General features: G+C 42.4%; 1 protein-coding gene across 5 annotated transcripts in view; it reads right to left on the bottom strand.

The window, feature by feature from the left end:
• The window catches only part of arhgef39 (Rho guanine nucleotide exchange factor (GEF) 39), a 73,030-nt gene continuing 47,907 nt past the window's right edge, over positions 1 to 25,123 (bottom strand). For all 5 annotated transcript variants that reach the window (XM_060843223.1, XM_060843220.1, XM_060843221.1 and 2 more), the window contains 7 exons: positions 14,150 to 14,220; positions 13,546 to 13,674; positions 10,712 to 10,941; positions 8,772 to 8,860; positions 3,879 to 4,011; positions 3,634 to 3,737; positions 1 to 1,365 (listed from right to left, as the gene is read on the bottom strand). In XM_060843223.1, coding sequence (XP_060699206.1) covers positions 1,308 to 1,365; positions 3,634 to 3,737; positions 3,879 to 4,011; positions 8,772 to 8,860; positions 10,712 to 10,941; positions 13,546 to 13,674; positions 14,150 to 14,220 — 814 coding nt within the window. In that variant the 3' untranslated portion in view covers positions 1 to 1,307. The remainder of the gene's footprint in view (positions 1,366 to 3,633; positions 3,738 to 3,878; positions 4,012 to 8,771; positions 8,861 to 10,711; positions 10,942 to 13,545; positions 13,675 to 14,149; positions 14,221 to 25,123) is intronic.

Raw genomic sequence — 25,123 nt, 5'->3', positions numbered from 1 at the left:
ATTATGCTTTGCAAATTATTCATTATTCTGCCAATCACTGAGGCAGGATCATTATACAATTAGGATGAATAAAATCGGTGCGAAAATTGAGAGCACATAAAGCAATTACTCCATTAATTAAGACTTGCGTGTGGCGATTGACGAGTATTTACTCTGGCTCTCAGAATGGACACTTAGAGAATGCTTATTAAATACAAGTACATTTGGCATTTTCAATGGGACAAACCAAACTCTTTTTTTCCAAAATCTTTGAATTAGTTCCTCAACAGAACAGTCAGAGGCTACACGATGACAATGTCAAGTAATTAATCAAAAGTTTCACTTGAAAAAGCTTCCAATAATTGAGCAAATGGTACTGTTGAAGTGCTGTAAATGCAGGTCAGGAAACCCGAAAAGCTCGGTGTGGGATGAGCATATGACCCCGTGATATGACAGCAAATTGAAGCTAGTCAATACCTCACTTGACTTTCTCTTCAAAACTATTGTTAATGGTTTGACTCCAATTCTGCAAAGGTAGGAGCAAAAGTGTAATGTTCAACAACAGCTTATTGACATAAAATAGACAAGTAATACCACACTGACTTCTGATTATAGTCTTAGCACATCATTCTCCATGTGGAGCATGTTTGACCTGATTTCAAGACCACCACTCACCCCAAATGCGCCCCCCCCCCGATTTCCAGACTACTCATCTCCAAGTTCAATGGGATGCTATACACCTTATACCCTTTCATAATCAAATTGGTTCACGCTTGTAACTGGGAGGGTGCGTGGGAAATGCAGCCCAGCCATCCAAATTCCTGTTAATTGGGTCATTGCTTAAATGGGTGACAGAAACGTTCTTCTTTCCCTTTTTTGGGTGTAACCAGCAGCAAAGTCCACAGCTCCTCCCAGATATCCGGGCAGGAGAGATTCAACCAGGCAGCAACGAAACAAACATCAGAGAGCCCTGAAATGCTCAGTGCTCAAGGCCAGTCTGACAGGTCAACCAGGAATGAACAGGGAGACAGCATGGATATTAAGACCAGCTGCCTGGTTACCCCTCACTCCCTCTCAGCCTTCCGGCATGGATCGGGTACCGAGTCCCAGAAACAAAAGCATCGGAATCAGCAGATTCCTCTTGACTCAGGTCAAATTTTTCAGTTCCTTTCAAGCCATCTATTCAGCTTTCAACGTCTGCGTTATTATTTCAAACTGGTCATGTGATCATGATTGTGAGGAACCCATTGCATGCTTATAATTCCAAAAATAAACAGAAGCCCTCCTCACACGTGATGGAGGCCAGTTCTTGCTGCTCCACAATCACGTTACAGAATGGTACAGTTGGTGCCCGTCTGCTCCACGCTGGGGCCAGCATCCTCGTGCCTAGAAAAGTCAAAGAGGCGTTCCTTAGCAAACATTACTCAGAAAACCGTGAGGCAAACTGTTAAAAATACATCAGACCTCAGGAAGGAGGAACATTCGGCCCCTCGAGCCTGCTCTGCTCTTCAACACGATCATGGGCAATCTGACATTCCTCACATCCACCTTCCTCATAAATCTGTGATTTCTCCGACTGATCGAAACCTCAGCCGTAACTATTCGCAAGGCCTCTGCGGCAAGGAGTCCCAAAGGCATGCTGCCCCCTGAGGGAAGGAATTCCTCCTTTTAAATTATTCTGTCCAGTAAAGGGAAATGTCCTCTCAGCATTCACCCTGTCAATCCCCTGACCAATCCTAAATGTTTCAATGAGATCACTTCACTTTCTTTTCAACTCCTTTAGACAGCGAACTGAGCCTCAGACTATTTGATCTTTGCTGATGAGATAATTCCTTCATCACCAGGGATTATTCCAACGAACCTTCGCAGATTTGTTTCCAACGAAATGAAAACTTGCCTTCAATAACGGGAATCAAAACTGCTCCAGCTGTGGTTCCACCAGCACCTCGTGCAGTAAGACTTCCCAACTCTGATACTTCAGTCACCCCTCGAAATAAGGGCCAACATTCCAGTCGAAAACAGGGTGCACTTGGAATAGGAGAGGCTCAAGGGAATGAGATTCATCTGGGCGGCACAGTAGTTAGCACTGCTGCCTCACAGCACCAGGGTCCTAGGTTTAATTCCAACCTCGAGCGACTGTGTGTGGAATCTGCACATTCTCCCAGTGTCTGCGTGGGCTTCTTCGGGGTGCTCCGGTTTCCTCCTACAGTCCAAAGATGTGCGGGTCAGGTGGATTGGCCATGCTAAATTGCCCAGAGCGTTGGGTGCATTAGTCAGAGGGAAATGGGTCTGGGTGGGTTACTCTTCGGAGGGTTGGCGTGGACTGGTTGGGCCAAAGGGCCTGTTTCCACATTGTAAGGAATCTAATCTAATCTAATCTAGTCTGGTTTACCAGTTATTGGTTATTCAGTGTCCAGTGGCTCCAAAGGACTGATCACCTTCACACATTGCACTCCATCTCCCATTTCTCACCCGTGGGCTTTGATTGAGTGCTGGGTAGGGGAAGGTATCACCTCAGCCTCACATCACATCCATTCACGTGAACTTCCACCACTGCTAACATTGAGGAGTCCAACATTACAGCCTTCCCCTGCCATCCCAATGCAGTCACATTAAGACCACCCTGATGGTGAGAGAGATCAACTTTGTGTGGGTCTTTGGGTAGAGAATGGCTCAGCCTCTCTCTGGGTTAGCTCAAGCCGTGGGGTTGCAGAAGTCAGTGAGGGGAATTCTGGGCCGGATGGAAGCAATGCACTTAGCCTCACAAAGAGGATCTCATCTTAAAGCTGCTAGAACAAAAACCAGCGGAACGACTGGGTGCAGGGAATGATTGGACATCGACTCAATCTCACAGCATGGAGACAAACCCTTGGACCCAAATTGGTCCAGGCCGACCAAAATATCCATCCACGCTTACCCCTTTTCTCTGCAATTGTCCCACATGCTTCTAAATCTTTCCTAACTATGTATTTGTCCAAATGTCTTTTAATTGTTGTTAATGAAGCCAACTCAACCATTTCCACTGGCAGCTCATTCCATATGCGTACCACCCTCTGCATAAAAACGTTGCCCCACAGATTTGCATTTATTTTTCACCTCAAACATTAAACCGATGCCCTGTAGTCCATGATTCCCTACACATGGGAAAATGACTCAGTGCATTCACCCTATCCATGTCTGAAAGTATGCTAATGTGTCCAGATATAGGTATACATGGGAACGGGGGGGCAGTTACGAGTGACAGTGCTGGGCTGGTGAGGACTGGCAGCGTCGGACGGCGAGGAGTGACAGGGTGGGGACGGCGAGGGGCTGGCAGTGTCGGGCCGGTGAGGGGTGACAGGGTGGGGACGGCGAGGGGGTGACAGGGTGGGGACGGTGTTGTGGACCTTAATAATGGATGAAATAGTGTATCTGTGCATTTTGGAGACATCTGGTGGATATATTGACAAAGCGCAGCATTGCCTTGAAATGCTTAAAAATTCAGAAAGCCTTTCATCCAAAGAATTTGTTTCAAGTTGAAAAGAGCACCAAGAATTCATGAGTGGGATGTCGGATCGATACAACAGTCAGAGTATGTTCAGAGAAAGGGCAAAGCAGCATACGATGCAGTGATACACAAACTTTCAAACAAAGCTTGGATTTCCAATACACTACCTCATCGTGGAGTTTGTCTCCAGTCGGATTCGCTTCACAGCTGTCCCTTCATGTATCGGCTGGCTGTTTGCATTCATGTTCTTTACCTGGTGTTGGTCATGGTCCTGTCACGAGAGGAGGAGGAAGAGGAGATTAATTTTAATATTGCACTGCCTGTGCCACTCAGTTACTCACAACCTCCCTTCGGTGACAATGAATGCACCGGCAGCTTTTAGTATCTTCCAACCTCCGATATGACTTCTTACCAAGCTTCTCTTGTTTCCACTTTGTGAGGGGGTCAGGTAGGTTTCCTCTGGTGTTGTATTTCTGTCCGACCGTAAGGGCCTCCTTGCTAGATTATCCTTCCTCAGTACGAAGGCAGACCGGGACCTCAACTGTCTGTGAGATGACAAGGAGCAGAAAAGTCCAGTCAGTAAATAATACTTCGGCTCTGCCTACTGAATCCTGCCAAACACACGATAGGCTGCTGAGGACAATTTTAGCTGCAAGTTTCAGATAGCATGTCACCATATTCAGTTTTAGATGCCATCGTCAGTTCATGAACCTTTAATTTGAAAGGTCAAATCACACAAGGCGATGAGATGACCGAGTAAGGTAATGGCTCTGAAAGGGTTAATGCTGAAGACTGCATTAAGCTCCATCCAATCTGAAAATGGAGTAAGGACTTGGGTGGGGAAAGGCACAGTTGGCTCTTGAAGGAGATACACGCATCAAAACCCCCTCATGGTCTTTGTAACTATGGCTACCTTAATAACAAGGGGAGAAAGTGAGGAGTGCACATGCTGGAGGTGTGTTGGGCTTTTCCAGCAACACATTTTCAGCTACCTTAATAACATGACTTGTACCTAGTTACTATCATGCAGTCAATGACATCTTTTTAAGACAAAAGCCTCTTCCTACTTGACTACGTTGTGGGCTTTCTCTGCGACATAAGACAAAACAGGCTCAACCTTAGCAACAGATGATTGCCTGGTGACTACCAAGAGTCCAGCTAGCTCATACAACATGGTGAGCAGCTGTGGCCATCCCCACCATTACAAAGCCTATATAGGCCGAAGGTCCAAGTAAACATGCTTCAAATTTGACTCCTGAACTGGGTGTCCACTCTGAAAGGCAGTCACCCTTCCCTTATGACTGAATCTATTACAATATTGGAGTGACTCCTCTGTTGAATACAATGCAATGGAAATATTGTATTGTTCAATCTGTACTTCCTTATGATAGGACATTGTCATGGGAATTGTCGGTCTGCACACTGCCAGGATCTCACTAAGTGCTATGCAATCACGATGATTTTTTGAAGTGCAGTCACTTGGTTTTGCAGGTAAGTGCAGTAATTCCAGCCAGTTATTAAGGTGAATGATCAGTTAGTCAGATGTTGTGATATTGGTTGGATGATGATTGGGACTGGAAGGATGTCACTGCTTTGCATGAAATGTTGCTAGTCAGGTGAGAGGCTAAACTGAGGTCCCATCCGCCGACTTGAGCAAAGATCTCATGGCATTGTTTAAGAGAGGAGCTGTTGGGTCAATATCTGTCCCTCCATCAATATCACAAAAACAGGATACTTGGTCATTGCTGTTTGTGAGCACTTGCAACTACGGGTTTTTAAAAACCTCACTTGTGGGCATCGCTCACTGAACCAGCATTTTATTGCCAGTCCATAGTTGCCTCAAGATGATGGCGGTCAGCTGCCTTCGCAAACCACTTTCTAGTGATCGCTGCAACTGGATGACATGCTCCATTATGTCAAAGGGCAATTACTGGTCAACCACATGAGTCTGGAGTCACATGTTAGCCAGACAAGGGAAGGATGGCAGTTTTCTTACTTGAAGGACATCAGTGAGTTGTTAGCGAGTTTTTGCAGCAATTGACAATAAATTCATTGTCACCATAAGACATAGTCGACATCTGTCATGGTGGAATTCAAATTTGCGACTCCATCATATTATCTCAAGGCCTCCTTACACATCTGTCACTGAAAACATGCACACAAGTGTAGCAGGCAGTGAAGGTGGTAAACTGTATGTTGGCCTTCGTCGAGAGAGGATTCAAGTGTAGGAGCGGGGATATCCCACTGCAATTGTCCAGGGCTTTTGTGAGACTGATTTGTGGGAGGGCAGGACTGACATTTGAAGAGAGACTGGATCAGTTAGGATGAGAGTCACTGGAGTTTAGAATCATGAGGGATCTCATAGATATTTATAAATTTCTAACAGGATTGGACAGGATAAATGCAGGATGGGTGTTCCCAAGGACCGGGGGTCACAGTCTTAAGGATATGGGGTAGGCCATTTAGGATTGAGATGAGGAGAAATTCCTTCATCCAGAGAGTGGGGAGCATGCGGAATTCTCTGCCACAGAATGTGGTCGAGGCCAAAACTTGGAATGTTTTCAAGGAGGAGTTAAGATATAGTTCTTAGGAAATGGGAAGAAAGCAGTAACAGAGTACAGAGTTGGATGATCAACGATGATCATACTGAATAAGGGAGCAGGCTCCTAGGGCTGAATGGCCTCCTCCTGCTCCATTTTCTGTTTCCATGACGATAATTTGCCAGCTATGCTGTGGCCACTGTATCCTGAGAATGAAGAGATAATGAAACTGTAATCAGCTGCCCAGTTTTTAAATCTGTTTTATCAGTTTTGAATCCTGGGCTGCAGTCCTTGCTGACACATGACTGGGGTCTTGTGACGGAGGGGCGGGCAGCAATGCACAGAGCAAGCAGATCTCGAGGAAACCATGGAGCATCATCTGCAAGTATCAGTGGGCTGGTCTTGTCAATATCACCCCCTGCTGGGGAGAGCTGCATTGCAGTCACCAATGTGGCTCAGACTGGCCTATTAAGGCTAATAGGAGCAAAGCCCTGGGTTTAGAGAAACCCAAAGTCCAAGGCTGTAACCAAGCACTGAACACAAGATCTTCACATTGCTCCTGAAAAGTCAAAGTTTACACGTAGTGGTGGGTCACTGGCACTATCTCTGACAATCTTTGGCCTAAACTAGACCTGCAGTTTTTCAGATAAGCAGAAGGAAGTAACAAGTGTGGGAGTGATGGGAGGAGTTTATAGGATAGCTGGTGGTTGCATGGTGCTCAATGAAAATTGCTCCTATACAGAAATACCTGGAATGATGCAGAGAACAAACAAGAAACAAAATGATCCACCAAAGTTGATCACAGCAGCTGCTTTCCCAACAAGTGACTCATTTTGTACATACCACACAACTCCTGCTGAAGATGATTGCTAATTGTCAATAAGCAACATCTTGGGACATACTTGACCTCCTTCCCTTCATTAATAAACATTGTTCATCACCTACTCTTCCAAAATTTAACTCTGGCATGCAGAGAGGAAGATGATAACTTGGAAAAATGATGGATTCAAATTCACAGCCAATAAAAGAGACTTAAAAAGGCACCTCATAGTGGAAGAGACGGTCACTACAACTATCTCATGGGAAAGACAGCGGCAGCTGAAATGTGCCGAATAGTATTGCTCCACTTAGCACACGATGAATTCCTTTCAGGATTTGAGGGGGGTGGGGAGCAGATTAGTGTAGGGAAAGGCATCAGCCATTGTACGCGAGTAACCATCCAAGAGCAGCAAGGCTGTGAATGATCAGCTGATCATTACAACTTCCTTGATGTGGATCTCAAACCCAAATTCTAGGTACTCTAGAGGGGAGTCAGCCCAATTAAGATAAGCTGCCACAGCTTGCATGTTGCAGCTGTTAAACAGCATTTAGACCAAATAATAATTTTATAATGTAGTTATAAATGGGGAAAAAAACCAATAATTTCTTGCTAAACACAGCAGCCAGCATTCTATAAAACCCCAATTTACAAGAAGAGTTGGTTTCTCTGGTTTTTCTCACAACTTCAGGGATGCCAAGAAAATCTTTCATAACCATTACGTCACAATTTATTTCAGAAACGATGCTTTCTGACCTTAAACAGGGAAGAGTTTTATTTAAGAAAAGGATTGAATTGGGCCAAGCGAGGGCTCTCGGGAGGGTGAGGTGTGGATTAAGCCATCGATCCCACATGCCCATTCAAGCATCACTCTGAAAAGGAGAGCACGGACTGGGGAACTGGTACTTCATTCTCATTGTGCATATTCAGGGCAGCTCCTTTTGTGGGGGATGGAGGGGTGGAAGTTGCTGGCAGCTTCTAATTCAGCGAAGCTCTGAAGGGTGCAGGATCACGAGGCGATTTCCTTTTTGAAGATCGTGACCACTCATCCTGTGCACAGAGAGGAAGTTAACAAAAGGACTACAGCGTCTTTCATGCTGATCGAATTAAAGCTATCCCGTTACTTGCCTTTTGTCCATGGAGCAAGCATGTTTGTGATAATCAGAAACGAGAGGCTGTTCAAATCAAAATAATACTGCTCCCAAATTAAACAATAAAATACTACTCACAGTCAACTATGCATCAGCAGGAACAAAAGCATTTGGCACTCCAGAGGTTAAAAATATTTCTGTCACTCAGCAAGACTGTATTAAATAAAACATTAATTAACTGTAACTGTTCTAAGCCTTAAGCAAAACTTCCAAGGTCTTGCTAACCGTGGCTAACAGATGTTCTGACAATACCATCTTTAACAAGGCAAGTAAAGGGAAACTTTTAACAAGATGCTCTCACTCATGTAGCCAATCTGCTGCTTGACGCCCTGTAGTGTGCATTTTATAGCAGGCCTCATTCAGGTGGAAGGGTTATGCAGCCTGAGAGTGGATCTGCTCAGGGTTCAAACTGTGACCCTGCCAGCAGTGATACAGCAGGGGTGACCTCAGTAATGACCAGTGCGCATCCACCACGAAGCTGGTCAGTGCCAGCTGATTAAACTTTTAGCAGCATCCCCTGCACGATAAAGGGCAAAATGACAACATTTCCCCATCGTCAATGTGTCTGTATAATAAACTAATTAGTAAACCACACAGTCTGTGGAGCTTTTAATGAGCACTATCGGCTGGCTTCTGTAATAATAACCTACGTCTGGCCCCTTTTGGGATTCAATTAAGGGAGAGACTGTCATACGCTCGGTCTGGCTGATCAATGAATCCATTCCGACCTTTCGTCGGGAGCACTCCACAAGGTCAGTGGCAGCAGCAAGGACGGCCAACTTGCCAAAGTAACGTACCCGATGGCAGCAGACAGGCACCGGTACCAGTCATTGATGTCCTCCTGGTCATTCGACATCACAAGGAGCTTCTCCTCAGGAAAAGTTAGCTAAAGGGCAGATTTCAAAAAAAAACAAAAAGGCTGATTTAGATTTCACTTCTTCCACTTCAAAGCAAGCTTTCTGTTTAAAAAAAAAAGAAACTTTTACAAAGAACCCAACAGAAATTATGTCTGTCAATAAACGCAAAGTCCTTCAATTTATTCCTTCTGTAGATCCTCCATCATGAAATATTCAAAACCATTTAAGAATGCAATAGCACGTTATCATCAATAACCATCATTGACGTTTTAAACGTGTAGCTAAGATTAGTTCCATCAAATAAAATCACCTCTCTCTCTTTCGAAAGGCAACAACGTTTCTTCATTAAAAAAAATCAAACAGCAACTTTGCAACTTATGCGGCTGGCTTAAGAAGCCAACAAATCTATAGGAACGTTGACTTTTGACTGATAGATGCTTGGATTTCCTGGCCACAGACTTCATTAAAACACAACAAAAGGTGACACCTAAAACGAAGGTAAGGACATGGCCAGCTTGAAATGAGGAAGTATTTTTGGTGCAAAACAATTTGCAATGCAGAATTCAAAATGAATAAAGATTTCAAATGCATTGTCATCAAATGCATTATCTAATTATGAAGTTCACTGAATAGGCCAAGTGTAACTGTTGATAATATTAGTTCCTTCCCTTCTGGGAATACTTAAGATTTATGCACAAATAGATCCAGCCTCTGCGCAAACACAGTAATTAAGAATTTGTCAAGGAAATTTGACTCTCTGGGACAGAAATTACATTGTAAGACACAAACAGTAGTGCACCAGCATTTGTACTGGGCATAATTCAAGTTGATTATTTATACATCAAAAGGTGTCTGCAAGCTGCAATCTAAAATGAACGAACCAGCACATTACGGATTGCAGAAGCTACTGAATTCTCTTTCAAATCTGAGACAGAAACTGGGAGATACTTTCATGAGGCATTTCATTTTGCATATAAATTGGAGCGAACATTGTACGTCTGAATTTACTGCTGTCAAATTTAATTTCTCTTTAATTCTTCAAGCTAAGATGCAAGTGGCTCACAGTGCTAGCTGCAATTTTCAATGCTTACAGGTAGCTTCCAGATTGATAATCCGCCTTTGAGAGAGGGGGAAAAGAAATGAACATCGAATATCATTGCACTATTACCGTAAATGAATTTTGCTTTACAGCATAATAGGATGATGAAAGGCCAGAGTTATTAGAAAAAGCTAACTACTCAAATGAAGTGCTTGATGGAATTGGCAGTGGCACACTTGAACACATAACCAGCTCCAAATGTTTAAGATTTCCTACAGGTGAAAATCTGAAACTTAAATGCATTTTATTGTCAATATATACCTTTGATAAAATCAATAAAATTACTCCAATCTATTTGTAACTTCATGCTGTCTACACTTCAAGATTTCATCTATTAAAATTAGTATCTAATGATGGTTTAGTGAATTAAGTGGCTAAAAGCTACTTCGACAGAGACATGCAGAGTTATTACAGCTAGTTAATTCCCAGAGTTGATTGAATTTGACCATTTGGAGCTATCTTATAATAGAACAAAGAGTGTTTAATATAATCACATGACTTTATTTTTATCTCGTATGTAGAAGAGCAAGCATACTCATGGAAATTTCTGTAAGATGATTGGTGATAAAATCAAAGAGAATTAATAGTAAATGGATTGCAAAGTCACCAAACAGACAGATTTAATTTAACGTATGCAAGGAAGGAGAATGGCAACGTGGGAACGAGTTCGACTGTTTTTGAGTAGGCAGTCATTGGTCTCGAAATCTACAACGACAACTGAATTTTATCCATGTGCAGTGTGGGTCAATATTAAGTGCACATGTTAAAAATGAAGACTTACGTTAATAAGCCCCCCCTGACTCTTGGTGTGTCCAAAGACTTTCTCTACGGTGCCCTCGATCAAGGGATAGGTCTTCTGCCAGGCAAATTTGTCAGAATGCACTGGGTGGAGTGGGTGACAAGGCTTGGCCATCAGGAGGATGTCAGAAAACAGGAAGAACATTTTGTGCTTTAAATCCTCACCCTTAGAAGGCACAATTGTCAGCCAGCCCTCTCGAATATATTTCCTTCCTGTAGCAGCAGAAGGGAGGAAAGTTGTTAAAAACAAGCTCTGTGCCATATGCAGGAAGCAGAAGGATCTTTGGGCTCTCCATCTGTAATTTCATTGGAGAATTCAGGACAACCACTGTATGACCCCCTTTCTTATTAAAAGAGACTTCTCAAGTTCAGCAATCAACAGGCAAATTCTCATCAACCAATACAGTTGATTGCATCAGATCATACTTTTGAGTATTGTTAACCACTGTCAAAACAAGAACAGTGAAACTTGCTTCTGTGAAACATATTGCCAAAAGATCTCTAGCTTCCCACTATTAGATTCTGCAACGGTGCCAAAAATTTCAGAACTGATCCTTTCCCATAACAATAAATTGCATTTACATAACATTTTTCACAACCAGAGGACATTCCAAATCCCAAATCACAACGATGTAGTTTTATTTTAGGTCAGCTTCAAATATTTGGTAACAATTTTAAATGTTCTTCAACACTCACAATCTAACTTTTGCATGAAGTTTTGTAAGATAGCAAAGTACAAAACCCAGCAAGAGCCCACACACTGCAGTGTGATCATGAACAGTGACAGTGTGTTAGTAACATTCGTTGAGAGAAAGACATTGATCAGGACATAAAGGAGAATACTCTATTCTTCAAAATAACGATCTGGGATCTTCCATACTTATCTGCAAATGTAGATTGGCGTTCAGATTAATATTCATTACAAAAATGGTACCTCTGACAGTGCAGCACGGTCTCAGTACTGCACAATTAGTCTAGATTGTGAACTGAAATGGGTGGTGAGCCCATAACCTCACTCAGGTAAAAATGAAGCTAACGTGGACTCCAAGTGTTAGGTTTTCGTTTAACAATTTTTGTAGGTCGATAAAAGATATCCTGTGCTTATAGAATGAAGCATGCACTTTCAGAGAGTGCTAAGCAGAGGTACAGGTATAATACATGAGCTCAGATTCTCCAAACTGCAGCTTTCACAAGGTAGAGCTATCCCCGGTGGAACATGACTGTTGTGTTATGACAGTCAGAGAAAGGTTACTGCATAGCAAGGATATTAACACTGTGTGACTGCTGTTCTGTTCAAGCACTTGCACCTCCTCTAGTACACTCTGAGAATATCTAGAGATGGCATCAGTTCTGTGCAGTAGACATCAACAATCCTGTTGTCATGAACTAAAAGATTTGTGTAAAAGCATAAGCAGCAGCTAAGGACCAAACCGAATCCGTGAAAATAAAGATCACACACAAGTTACACTTGGGCTGATGCTGCCTTGATTTAGCACAACATTCCCATGTCCATTTTAGAAAGCTTCGTGCAAAAGCTAGGTTGTGAGCTTTGAAGAACATTGAAGATTGCTAGCAAACATTTGAAGCTGACCTAAAATACAAGTTTGAGGTTAAATGACCATTTTTGAATGAAATGAACAAAATTAAACAAAAACGAAACAGAGCTTTCAAATGTAATACTACAGAATATGAAATTTCTCTGGACTCAACCGCAGTGTTATGTTGCAACCCAGAAATTAACATGCACAGCTGCAAAGTTTTAGCCAAAGTTCCCTTTTTTAAAAAAAAGTGTTTCGAGATCTGAATGCAATGAAAACCCAGATGCTCATTATCAATGATTCATTGCATACTCAAAGAGTGGTGAGCCTGTCCATTATTGCCCTCCCTGGTACTTTATGCAGGACTTTGAAAAGAGAAAGTTCAAAGAGCAAGACTTTCATGCTTCCCTTTCCATGTCAGACACTTTCAACTTGTGGTATCAAAGTCAAACTCAGCAGCTGTTCAAAAGGCTGTGGGCTTGCAGGGGGCAAGGACAGAGCAAAGGGCTGCGTTGCCAAGTCTTAGAACTTCCCAGCAGTCATACCTTACAGAAAAAGGTAAAAACTATAAAAATTAAAAAAATAAACAATATTGAACTGCTGTCACAGATAAAGCACTTGCCTTTGCTCAATATTTTCTATATTTTTTTGGAGGGGGCAGTGGGAAGAGAGGGTGAGGATTTTCTTTGTGAAAAAAATAAGTATAGTCGTCTCTTAATATTAAATCAGATGAGAAGATTGATATTGAGAAATCCCAGAGAAGTTGGTTAAGAATACTTAAGAACTGCCTACTAACATCTAATAAAAGCTGCCTTCTGCATGCCGGGTATTCATCTCTCTCTCACGCTCTCTCTCGTCTTTTTATCTGCCTGCCCACAAGATTTGGAGCACCATTAATTGGTCCTCAGGGAAGTTGACAGGCCTCTGCTTTCATGACTGGGTTCTTTGTGCTTTTTACACAAGTGGGTATCTCTGAAGAGAAAAACAAAAGGAGAAAGTCTAGAGAGTGGGGGGGCAGGGGGAGCTGGTGAAGACATAAAAGGCCAAAAAAAAAGTATCTTCGATAATCTAGGCCCAAAAGCCTTCAGTGTTCACCAGCAAGCCAACAAATTAAGTTAAATCAATTCCTTGAAACCTGCAACCATTTTGCACTCCACCACGTCATTAGGGATCTTGTAATCATTCTAGTCACTGCGGATTGCCTTCTCCTGCATTCCTGCAACATTCAAGGTTATTCCCCCAGAACTATTAAAAGGAATAATTGATCACAAGAACTAACCTGGAGCTAACACCTTGCTCCACCTTCCTTTTAGCACTTTCTGCACTCTCAGCATCTGCAGGTGGTTCTCGTGGCTCCGGGCCCGGTCTTCAACGTGCCGAGAAACTTCAGAAACTGCTTTTACCGCATCTGATGTTCACAAAGGAGCAGTGTAGGTATTTTAAAAAGAGGACATTGGCTTCCAGAAAAAAAGAAATAGACACCACACGCAAGCTTTGGATTCATTGAGTACAGGGTGAGATTGTTATTGCTGTGCAAATAATGAAACAAAAAAAAAGTGTTGCTGTGCAGTAGGTGCAATTCAGCACCCTAGAGAGGAGGCAGGACAAGCTTGGAAAGCGCAGTCTGTGATTTCCCCTTATATGTGAGCTTTTGAGCATTTTTAATCATTTACTTGATAAGTATTGTACACAGCCTTCCTCTGGTAGCGAGTGTGGCATATAGAGCTCCTCACTGTAAAAGCTGATTGATAACTTTATGTATATCCACTTTTAAATCTGATGTGCATAAAAGCCACACACTATCAGATTTACGGAAAAGCAGATCTCTGATAACATTTAACTGCTATGATTTCAGAATACAGGGAAAGAATAGTGAATCTTACTTGTGAGCTGTTGAAATTCAGGACTGTCAGGGCTGGTGTTTTCGATTAGATCTCGCAACAAATGCTTGTACCTGAAATGAAATTTGATGTCTTCTTTTAATGAGGAAACACTACTTTCAGCTGCAAACTATAGAAATGTAAATGATTTGTTGGCAAAATGACTAAAACATCATGGAACTAGGTGCACACTTATGTTGCTAGTAAAGCAGATGTTGAAAAGGTTTTTAAGTAGAAAGAGCAGCGAGGAGCAAGCCAGTTTTGAGCTGTGGGGGTACAGCTTGACCTTCCTGTGGCCTTGCAACGTGACATATGGTAGGAGAGACAGAGCGCGAGCTGGCAAGAGTGAAAGAATCCTCTGTACTCCTTACCAAAGAATCTGGTACTCGAGTAAGAGTCTGAAGAGAGCACTGAAGAGTGAACAGCAACACAAGCCTGGGTCAACCTGAAAAAGAAATGCCAAAAAGCTGCTCCCAGTCCTCCCCCCCCCTCTCACTACCTATTCTGGGCCCACTTGACAATCAACATTTGCTCGCATAAACCTCCAGCTCTGGTTTACGCACCCTATCCGTTTTGTATAACATTTCCTTGAGGATTTCAGATAGATGCTTGAATTTCTTTTCAGTGAGTGTAACGCTTAGAGAATGGGGAACAATTTATTTCCTGCGTTTTTCCTGTCACCCTCCCCTCCCACCACCACCAACTCAGTATCTTCCACGTTACTTCAGACCTGTTGAAACAATTCCAGTTACACTCTAACCTGCTTTGCTGCTTCACAGAAAGTAATTGTAAAAACCAAAGGCTCTAATTATTTCTCAACTTTATTTCACTTGCCTTGAGCTGGCAGGCCAGGTAAAAGGGAGCGTAAGGTGCCTCTCATTAACCCTGGCACTCGGTCTCAATGTCAATGGGAAACTGCTTTTGCTTGAGGTCAAATAGGAATGAGCTCATAGCAGGGGGATCAACAGCTGTAAGCAGAACTATCCTTCTGAAAACAAGGCTAGAAATTCAGCAGGACTGATCCTTCGCTCCTACCACAAATGTCCCCACTGACACTGGCACAGGTCTCGACAGTTACAAAGAAAAGGCAGCCTAGTGTGAATGCCACTGGGGCTGGTAACCTGGAACCCCAGGCTATTACATTGGAAACATGGATTAAAATCCCACCATGGCCATTGGCTGAATGTCAGTTCAATTCATAGAGCGAGAATTCAATAGTGACCATTAAATAATTATTGATTTGTCATAAAAACCCATCTTATGGGAGTTCAGTGGTTAACTGATTCTGGCCTCAGGCGACTGGCTATGTGGAGTTTACATGTTCTCCCTATCTGTGGGTTTTCTCTGGTTTCCTCCCACAGTCCAACGATGTGCAGCTGAATTGGGAAATGTAGGGTTACAGGGATGGGGTGGTGGGTTGAACTTGAAGCTACATATGAACCCAAACCCACAGCAATGTGATTGATTCTTAACTGCCTTCAGCCTGAGGGCAATTCAGAATGGCAATGGCTACATCCTGTGAAAAAGATAAAGATTTACAAATGTTGACAGCTGTGGAGGTGTCACATCCAAGTAGGATTCTACCTAAAGGGGAAAGAAGGACAAGGGAGGTGGACATTGGATATGGCATATTTGCCAAAGATGGCATATATTTCTTGCGTTTAGACACTTTATAGTCATATAGCATGGAAACAGACTCTTCGGTCCAACCAGTCCAGGTCAACCATAATATCAAACTAAACTAGCCCCACCTGCCTGCGGTTGGCCCATATCCGTGCAAACATTTCTTATTCATGTACTTATCCAAATGTCTTTTAAATGTTGCATCCACCACTTCCTCTGGAAGTTCATTCCACACACGAATGACTGAGTAGAAAAAAATTGCCCCTCATGTCTTTTTAAATCTTTCTCTTCTCATCTTAAAAATATGCTCCCTAGTGCTCAAAGCCCCAACCCACGGAAAAGGCACCTACCACTCACCATATCTACACCCCTCATGATTTTATAAAACTCTAAGGTCACTGCTCAACCTCCTACGCTCCAGTGAAAAGTGTCCAAGTCTATCCAGCCTCTCATAACTCAAACCTTCCATTGTTGGCAACACCTTGGTAAATCTCCTCTGAAGCCTCCCAGCTTAATAATATCCTTCCGATAGCAGGGCGACCAGAACTGGACAGTGCTTCAGAAGAGTAAAAATCAATATGTTAGGTTTTCATCTTCCTCAATTGTTGAATGTCTGCTGCACAAACAAATCTGAAAATAAAAGCTTTGCACATGCAGAACATAACCATAGGTGCTTCCTTTTTCAAGTCTACAGGCAACTTCAGAGTTTTGGTGCACAGGTACTAAGACACTGTCTATAAATGAATCTTTTAAAAATACAAGGCACTGGATATGTAAACATTTCAACAGTATTACCGATCACTCGATAGCTACAGATAAAGGTCAATCTGCCTGTGCTATGAAGGTCAGTCTGCCCATGGTATTTCATAACCAATCGTTGCTTAAAGGGTTTCTGCATCCAGTCCTGTCGATTTCCACTATATTGTTGACTGCATCATTTCGAGACTAGAGTACAGTAGATGCAAAGTATTTTCCCAATATCAATTCTAGTTTGAATGCACTTTGCCTTGCCTTAACTGGTCTGAGAGTCAAAACTATTTAAATCTAAATAACCATCTTTTCAGCATCTTCTGACAACATCTTTCAGATATTTTCTTTCCAGGCTTAAAAGGCCTAAGTCTAGCCTCTATCTTCCCTTGTAACAGATCTTTGACATGCGCTTAACCTTGTGATTGTTCGGTGCTTTTCCTGGATGATCTGACCTGTGTGAATCAGTTGTCTTAGTGAATTTATGGCTGGACAAGAGTGCGGTGTGGTCAGATCAGGAGCACTGCTGGCTTGTGTTTGTGTTATTTAACATGGAAGTTATTTGCTGATCACTGTACAGTTTGGATGTTGTGTCTCCATTGCCTCATTCAGCTTCATCCTTAGACCTTCCAACACCATTCACAGGATAAACTTGCAAGCAGAAAGGTTATCCAAGCTTTGAACACCTCTGTCCAGGCAGTAGTAATGGTTTGAAAATATATTACCAGGGGAATCCACAATAAACCTAAATGACAGTAATGAGACAGAAATGTGCTCACAGTTTTAAGATGTGACGTCCAGCTAGCAACAGGTTATTCATCAATTTTCACTTTTTTAAAATTAAATGAAACACAATGATATGCTAATCATGATGAATCTTTAATTTGTGGTCATCATCCATTAATGATTGAATGAAAACATATATTCATGTCAAATATTTATCACTGAATCCTCAACTATCAACATCCTGGGGGTTACCACTGACCAGAAACTCAACTGGACTAACCATATAAATACAAGAATAGGCCATAGGCTGAGAATTATGTGGTGAGTAGCTCATTCCATAACTCAAAGTCTGTCCACTGTCTACAAGGCACAAGTCAGGAGCTGGACTGGAATACTTGCTTGGATGAGTGCAGCACCAACACTCAAGAAACTTGACACATGTAGGACAAAGCAGCCAGCTTCAACAGCACCCCATCCACAAATATTCAGTCCACTTGCCTGCTGTTGGCCCATAGCCCTGCAAACAATGCTTATTCATGTACTTATCCAAAATGTCTTTTAAATGTTGTAACTATACCTGCATCTACCACTTTTTTTGGAAGCTCACACATGAATGACTGTGTTAAAAAAAAAATTGCCTCTCATGTCTTTGTAAATTTTTTTGTGCTCATCTTAAAAATATGCTTCCTAGTCCCGAAATCCTCATCCCAGGGAAAAAGGCACTGCCACTCACCGTATCTACACCCCTCATGGTTTTATAAAACTCTATAAGGTCACTGTTCAACCTCCTAAGCTCCAGTGAAAAATGTCCCAGCCTATCCAGCCTCTCATAACTCAAACCTTCCATTGTTGGCAACACCTTGGTAAATCTCTTCTGAAGCCTCCCAGCTTAATAATATCCTTCCAATAGCAGGGCGACCAGAACTGGACACAGTGCTTCAGAAGAGTAAAAAATCAATATGTTAAGTTTTCATCTTCCTCAATTGTTGAATGTCTGCTGCACAAACAAATCTGAAAATAAAAGCTTTGCACACGGCAGAATATAACCATAGATGCTTCCTTTTTCAAAGTCTACAGGCAACTTCAGAGTTCTGATGCACAGGTACTAAGGCACTGTCTACACTATATAGAGAAAGCAATGTATACCATTTACAAGATGCACTGCAAAACTTCACCTTGCTTGCTTAGATAAGACCTTCCAAAACTATGACCACTTCCATCTCGAAGGACAAGGTGGGCAGAGACATGGGCCTTCTTCATCTGCAAAGTACGTTTCCGAGGGTGGTGGTGAGCTGTTTCCTTGAACCTCGGTTTTTTTAACACAGTCATTTCCTTCACTTTCCACCTTACTTTCAGCTCTCCAATGTTGGCAGGCTGCTTCAAACATCCCATCTCATTGGGCTCTCAGAGTCTTTTAGATGTGGAGTGTCCAAGCTGCACTATGTTTTCAGATCATTCTTTAAGAGATATAGAGTGGCATAGATAGAGTGGATAGCCAGAGACTGTTTCCCATGGTGGAAATGGCTATCATGAGAGGGCACAATATTAAAGTGACTGGAGAAAGGTTTAGGGGAGATGTCAGAGGTAGGTTCTTTATACTGAGACTGGTGGGTGCTTGGAATGCACTGCCAGCGTTGGTGGTAGAGTCAGATACATTAGGGACATTTAAGCAACTCTTGGATCGGTACATGGAAGATAGTACAATGAAGGGTGTGTAGGTTAGTTTGATTGTAGAGGACGATAAAAGGCCAGCACAACATCGAGGGCCGAAGGGCCTGTACTGTTCTATGTTTTCTAAGAGAAGTCACAGACTACAGGCAAACAATACTTTTCTGCCATACACACCTATAAGCTTGGCAGATGACAAAAAGAAATAAGATCAGTTCATCTCTCAGCTTGTCTACATCCAATAAAGGGAGAGATGTGGGAAAAAGGTTCCTTGCTACAGTTGGAATTATTTTCGTTAATGCCATCACTTTAAAGAAGAGTTATACAATCCAGGATGCCAAGTGCGTTACAAAGACCTGGACAATTTTGGAATGCATTGTACAAGGAACCTATTGGGGTTGAACACAGAGGACCCTGATGAACTCAGAATGATGAGATGGATTGGCCTCCATTCATTAAAAAACATGTTGCACATACAAATTAACAATGGACAAGATAAGAAGATTTACCAAGCTGATTCTGGGAATGGCAGGACTGACGTATAAAGAGAGATTGACTGGGTTAGGATTGTTTTCGCTGGAGTTTAGATGAATGAGGAGGATCTCATAGAGACTTATTAAAATTCTAATGGGAAGAGACAGGGTAGATACAGGGAGGATGTTCCCGATGGTGGGTGTGTCCAGAACCAGAAGTTTCAGACTGAGGACTCAGGACAGACCATTTATAGGATGGAGATAAAGAGACATTTCTTCACCCAAAGTGTGGTGAGCCTGTAGAATTCATTACCACAGGATGTAGTTGATGCCAAAACATTGAATGTATTCAAGAGGCAGCTAGATATAACACTTGGGGCAAATGGGATCAAAGGTTATGGGGAGAAAGCAGGATTAGACTACTGAGTTGGACAATCAGCCATGATTGAGAGAGTGGTGGAGCAGGCTTAAAGGGCCAAATGGCTTCCCCCCTCCCCTCCTATCTTTTATGTTTCTACGTTGAGACGGTCATACAGCAGGACTAAAGATGATCAGTCTTTGAAGGTGATGTGAAGGAGTTCTGATGAGAAAGTGAGAGTTGTCAGTTGAGCTTGTGGTATCCTTCAAAAGATCTGAATTGAAGATTCTAGGGAGGTATCTGGTTAAACTGCTGGAGAAGAAAATATGGGATAAAAGTCACCGCACATGCACCAAAATTCTGACAGACATTTCCATCAATTGTTTCAAGAGAATGACAGAAGAGCCGGATTGAACAGAGTCGTGAGAACTTTCATATTTTTTTCCTCGTGTGAATCCACAAGATTAAACAGTAGTTTCTGAGGATTTTGCTAATTGGCATGAATGTAGAGTCCCTGGCATTGATGGGTGACCATAGGATGATTTGGTGGCGCCCATATTGCACACGATATCAAGGTTCCTCCTATTCTTTTCTGATCAGTACCAGCTCAATAAGGTAGGTGCGTCTCAGTTTAACATCTCCTCAGATGGCATTTTTGAAGGTGCAATGCCTCCCTCCCCCACCTGTTTTACACTGCACTAGAGAACATAAGCCCTATTCTTGGAGTAGAGTTGATGGTGCAGCCTTTACCAGCTGAAGCAAGCTGACAACAGGCTGTACCTTCGTGTCAACGTATTACCTTAAAAATTTCAACGCATCCTGGATATTCTCCAGTTAAGCCACACACCATTCGGTCTGAAATATCTTCGGTAAAATACTCAAACTATTTCGGAGTTACTAAACAATTACTGACAATCTGCTCTCTTCAGCATGTGCACAATGGGAATCTAATTAGTACACATTCAACCAGACCAAACAATCCCTGTTGTCAGCATTCCTGGAGGAACAGTGTAATGAAAACATAACAGTCTTGACATACAGGTCTGCTTAACAGTAACTGGTCCACAATTTGCTTCTCATATAATTAGTGTATTTTGTTACTGTCTGATGGATATTTTCTGGTAATAAAGGGCAGCAGAAGGCAAATTCCACCTCCTCTGGGCCTAATATGCCAATGATGCACGACTGTCACTGTGGGAGTCTGTCAAATGTGGAGTGTTCCACTGTGCAGGCCCTCTCCGAACAGTGGCAGCAGCTGGCTCCAGCATATGCTTTCACGAGTAGGAGCTTCCCAAGACCTGCTGCTTTCATCACTGCGGAGATTAATTACTGCAGACTGGTGTCAGTTGCAAGCAGGCCAGGCCTAGGGGAGATTCCCACACTATCTACTGTGACAGCAGACATAATGTGTCCTGTCATCTGGAAGCCAGCACTTTCTTCTCTCTCCTTCCTAGTTTGAAAATACATTTATTTGAAAGCCAAGCGAGAAATTCCACAGTTTTACTTTTTTGCAGAAATGTTAGGGCCCAACACGCAGTTGAAACTTAAAGTCCACAATCACGTGCTTAGAGTTACAAGATCAATAATGTAATCCGAGTAAGGTGAAAATAGCAGCTTGACAGCGTTACTAAAACATATACAGGGCCAAAGTGAAAAATGTTTAAAAAGATGTTTGTGACATTAAATTAATAAATGTATTGATTATACACAATGGCTCATCAGAGCAATGACATGAATTTGACTTTCACAGAATTGGACAGAGGAATTCACAACAGCTTACAGAAATATCAAGGACAGAACTTGATATTTGACTTGTACTTGAAAACGTACTTGAAACTCATCCTCTTATCATTCATTACTTCACGCAACGCAAAGACAAATCAGTTTTTCCTGATTTCAGCTCTGAAAAATGGGAAAACATCACAAATGAAATAAAGTACAACAAAGAAGAAAAGCAACAAGTAACTACCAGAAACCCAACAAAAGATGAAGAAAAGAAAATGCAGAGAGAGGAGCTGCACAAATAAAGGTGACATTTTTGGGTATTTTCTCTCCCGAAAAGGGCAAGGTAAAGCTCAATGTTATGACCCCGGTGATGACTTTTATTTTTTTTGGGTCTCACTTGTTTAATTTTGCAGTGACCTGCAAAAAATCCATTTACGAGCAAGCTGAACAAATTCAAGGGAACCAGCCTTATTGTTTCAATTCTCCAGATATTTCTTAGCCTCTCTTGATAGCTCAGGAGAGTGAAAGACAGAGAGAGAGACAGAGAGAGAGACAGAGAGAGAGACAGAGAGAGAGAGAGAGAGAGACAGAGAGAGAGAGAGACAGAGAGAGAGAGAGAGAGAGAGAGAGAGAGAGAGACAGAGAGAGAGACAGAGAGAGAGAGAGAGAGACAGGGGCGGGGGAGAGAAGAGGGAGACAGAGCGAGGGAGAGATCAATAAAACGGAATAACAGACTGTGCATGATAATTTTTTAACCAGTGGATAAGTAATGTCACAGAATTGAAAGAGTATGGGAAGGCTATTCAGCTCATTGTGTCTACTCTGGCTCTTTAAATACACATTTCACTTCGGATTATTATCCTGCTTTTTATCCCATAGCTTACAAAGCTGTTTCTTTTCAAATAACTGTCTAATTCCCCTTTGAATGGCTCAATTGAAGCTGCCTCTGCCACACAGACTCTCGCAGTGCCTTACAGACCCTCAACCATTCGCTGCGTGAATATGTTTTTGGTAAATGTTGCTTTTGCTTCTTTTGCCAATCCTTTTAAATCTGTGCCTCTTGGTTCTCAAGCCTTTCGCAAGTGGGAACAGTTTCGACCCCATCTACTCTGTCCAAACTCTGCATGGATTTGAATTCCGCTATCAAATCTCCTTTTTTTTTAATGCCAAGCAAACAGTCAACCGAGCTCCATAGCTGCATCATAATTCTATAGAGGTTTGTCAACAGGACCCAACAAAAGTTTCATCAAATTGAGAATGTTGAAGAGCCATAAACAGGTCTTCCTCATGGAATTAACAGCTGCATCACAAAGACATTACCAACGGGAGTCAATTATTAAACACTCAGCCTTCATACATCTTCCTACATCCAGACTATTGTAGCTGACAGTGGGAAATGCCATCTGTTTGGAAAAGATAGGCAGTGAAGACACAATTGGCAAAGGCTACACACCCAGGGATTTCAGGACAGCGACTGAGAGACCGCCTTCATGAACTGTGCTGGCAAGTGTCCGGTGCCCTTGGCTGGATCTTCCCAGATTGACAGATTGCACCATAAAAACCAGCGAGCTCGTTCGAGAGGAGGCAGAACAAATCAGCCACAACTTCACTGCCTAAGATTCATCCAGCACATCTTGGGCAGGGGGCACGTGCTGGCACATCATCACCCTGGCCTCATGCCCAGAGCATGCAGGAGGGTGGCAAGCTCTAATATCTGCTGACAATTGGCAATGTGCAGATGGAGACCAAGGTGGCAACATGGCATTATTTGAAGTAATTTTGCCCACTTGCACTTGGCAAGCGGAGGGGCGAAAGCAGCAAGCTCCATCTTCACAGCTGTTGGATGGAGCCACTCAAGGTCACTTTGGAGGATATAAAATGTTGCTCTCTGACAAGCCATCCAAACCAGCCTGGAACCTATCGAAAGATCCCTCAAGTGATAGCCAGCTTTAGAACAGAAATGTCTCCCCATTGTAAACACTGCATTCGGTCAAACGTGCAGAGTTCCACAAAAAGGCGCTGCTTCAAATGTGAGTCAGCTCCTCACACAGCGTGTTTCTATTTGCCAAATTAAGTCAAATTTGATGATGGCCATCGCCCTATTGGCATCTGCAGAGGCAGGAAGCTTGAGCAATGAGATGGGGATTGGAGGATTTTAAGGAAACAAGTCTCAGACTCTCAGACAAAGGAAGAATTTGCAATGCTGGACCAATGGGGGGGGGGAAAGAGATGGGCTACAGGTGTAGAGAGCTTGAGGATAGAAAGTTATTACAGGATTGGTGGAGTCATTGAGATACATGGTGAGCCTGAGGATGGAAAGTTATTACAGGACTCGTGAAGTCATTAAAGGATAGGAGTACTGAAGGATTTCAAGGCCAACATGTATTTTTAATTTGAAGTGAGGAGATGGGGAACAAAGTCAGTGAGGATTAGCATGTAATGGGCGAGTGGAACATGGTACAGGATCAACTTCAAGTAGGAGAGCTTTAACTGAGCTGGAGTATGTGAGAAACAGAGGAAGAAACTAATAAGGAAAGCATTAGATTAATTTATCTCAAGATGGCAATAGTAATGCTGACTATTTCAGTTTCATTTCAGCAAATGGCCAATGACCCAGAAATGAAAGGCAACTGCACGGAGTTTGCATATTCTGCCCATGTCCGCATAGGTTTCCTCAAGGTGTTCCAGCTTCCTCCCACAGTCTAGGTTAGGTAGAGTGGCCATACTAAATTGCCCAGATTAGCAATGGGAAATGCAGGGTTATAGGATGGGATGCTCTTTGGAGGATCGGTGTGGACTCAATGGGCTGGTTGACCTATTTTTATGATAGTGGTCTAAGGGGAAAAAAAACAGTCTGAAAATGCAGGATCTAACTTTAAGTGCAATTCCCAGCAATGTTACAGTCACGCTGATAATAATGATTAAAATGTCCTTCTTTTATTGCTCAATTTATCTCAAAAGTGTAAGTGTTTTTATCTTTTAAAAAATATAATCCCCTGAAATGGAACAAACAGCCAGGAACAGCTTTTGAACAAATTTACTTTAACTGGCATTAAGCTTTAGCATTTCTATTTGAAAATCAAGGCGGCAGAACAAGCCGGAAATATCTCAAGTAGACCAAGCAACATCTGTGACAATAAATAGTAAGTTAACGAGTCAGCGTCATGACCTTTCATCTAACTTGACTAAAAAGGTTAGAGATGGAACAGTATTTTGAGTGAGTACAGAAACAGGAAAAGCAGGAAGGTGTGTAAGAGAGGGGAAGGCAGGAGGGATTGAATGACTAAATGAACGATGATGCTAGACCCTAAGAAAAGATGTAGGGACAAGTATAGAAACAAAGGATGGGTCTAGAGATGTCAATGACGAGGAAAGATTTGGAGATTGGACCCTAGGAATGAAATGGAAAATGGAAACAATATTTTTGAAATGTTCCAGTTTGAGGAAACAAACAGCAATATATCAGAGAAAGATACCGAGAGACAGAAACAGAGACAGAGACAGAGAGAACACAAGTAGGACCAGAACAAAGAATGTACCACGTATTCCATGAAAAAGGTAGGTTCAGTTAGAAGTTCCATAGCAAAAGATTTTGTTTGGTAGGATGCAAGTTTAATCAAAGGAGATGTTGGAAGAGGGTGGTGGTGGTCGGTGGGG

Source organism: Hemiscyllium ocellatum, chromosome 23 (assembly GCF_020745735.1).
Source record: "Hemiscyllium ocellatum isolate sHemOce1 chromosome 23, sHemOce1.pat.X.cur, whole genome shotgun sequence".
In the NCBI taxonomy this organism is placed as follows: domain Eukaryota; kingdom Metazoa; phylum Chordata; class Chondrichthyes; order Orectolobiformes; family Hemiscylliidae; genus Hemiscyllium; species Hemiscyllium ocellatum.
This window is presented reverse-complemented; position numbering and strand designations above follow the sequence as displayed.